Source organism: Phytophthora parasitica (genome assembly GCF_000247585.1).
Source record: "Phytophthora parasitica INRA-310 unplaced genomic scaffold supercont2.37, whole genome shotgun sequence".
NCBI classification, from domain to species: Eukaryota; Oomycota; class Peronosporomycetes; order Peronosporales; family Peronosporaceae; genus Phytophthora; species Phytophthora nicotianae.
In genome coordinates, this window is record NW_008649023.1 from 641,265 (window position 1) to 642,151 (window position 887).

General features: G+C 59.5%; 1 protein-coding gene across 1 annotated transcript; it reads left to right on the top strand.

The window, feature by feature from the left end:
- Nucleotides 1–171: 171 nt before the first annotated feature.
- On the top strand, nucleotides 172–674 carry PPTG_14019 (hypothetical protein; the record flags this gene model as incomplete). The annotated part of the gene is made up of 2 exons (XM_008910512.1): nucleotides 172–240; nucleotides 309–674. 2 exons carry the CDS (start codon nucleotides 172–174, stop codon nucleotides 672–674), a joined length of 435 nt encoding a protein of 144 aa, XP_008908760.1.
- Between the last annotated feature and the right edge of the window lie 213 nt (nucleotides 675–887).

An 887-nucleotide genomic window follows, 5' to 3' on the forward strand; every position in this document is an offset into this window, starting at 1 on the left:
CGAAGGCGACAGTTCTTGCGCTTGATCGCGGCTTCGAGACGAGCTACCTCAGCCTGAGCAGCCTTATGGGACGTAGCCGATTTGCGAAGCTCCGAAGCGAGGGCAGACTGACGATCGCGCGCGACTTGTAAGTCGGACTGACACCGCGCGAGCTGGGATTCCAGATCAGCTATGCGACGGGCTGTATCGGGCGGAATGATCACACAAAACGAAGAAGCAGCAGCCAGCCGTGCCTCCAAGGTGGAGATCCGATCGTGGAACTCTGATACTGCCTCATTATAGCGGAGCTTCAAATCGCGATACCGAAGACGGCAAGCCTCGAGCTCGCGAGAGTTGTCCAGACGCTCCTGCAGCGCGTTCAGGCAGTCGGCGAGTTCCGTTCGGGCAGATTCCAGCTTGTGGCGAACCACATCGTAGTTGTGCTGACAAAAGAGCACGTACGGCGACGTAGCATTGGCAGCGTCGGCGAGTTGACGATCCAGGTCCTCCGCACGGCGCAGAACCTCATGATTCGAGCGAATCTCGCGCAGTGCCTCGGTCTGATCGATGGCTTGCTGCAACGCGCTCAGCAAAGCCCGCACATCGGCAAGGTCCAGCGAAGGATCGACCAGCTCGACAGTCGACACAACGGCTGGGCCGCGGCGCGCTGCAGAACGAGGAGAAGAACAGGGTGAGGACGTGAGGTCAACGAAAGCGTCGTTGTCTACGGAAGGCACGAGTTAGCAACGGAAGGGAGGCCAACGACGTAGAGAGTGGGCGTACCGAAAGACGTGGGGCCGGGGTGATGCTGACGCCGGAAGCGAGCGAAGGTGCAGACGAGAAGTTGCTGCGAGAGACCAAGATCGGTGAGTGAAGTCCGACAGTTGGTGCTGTGAACTCTCACTCAG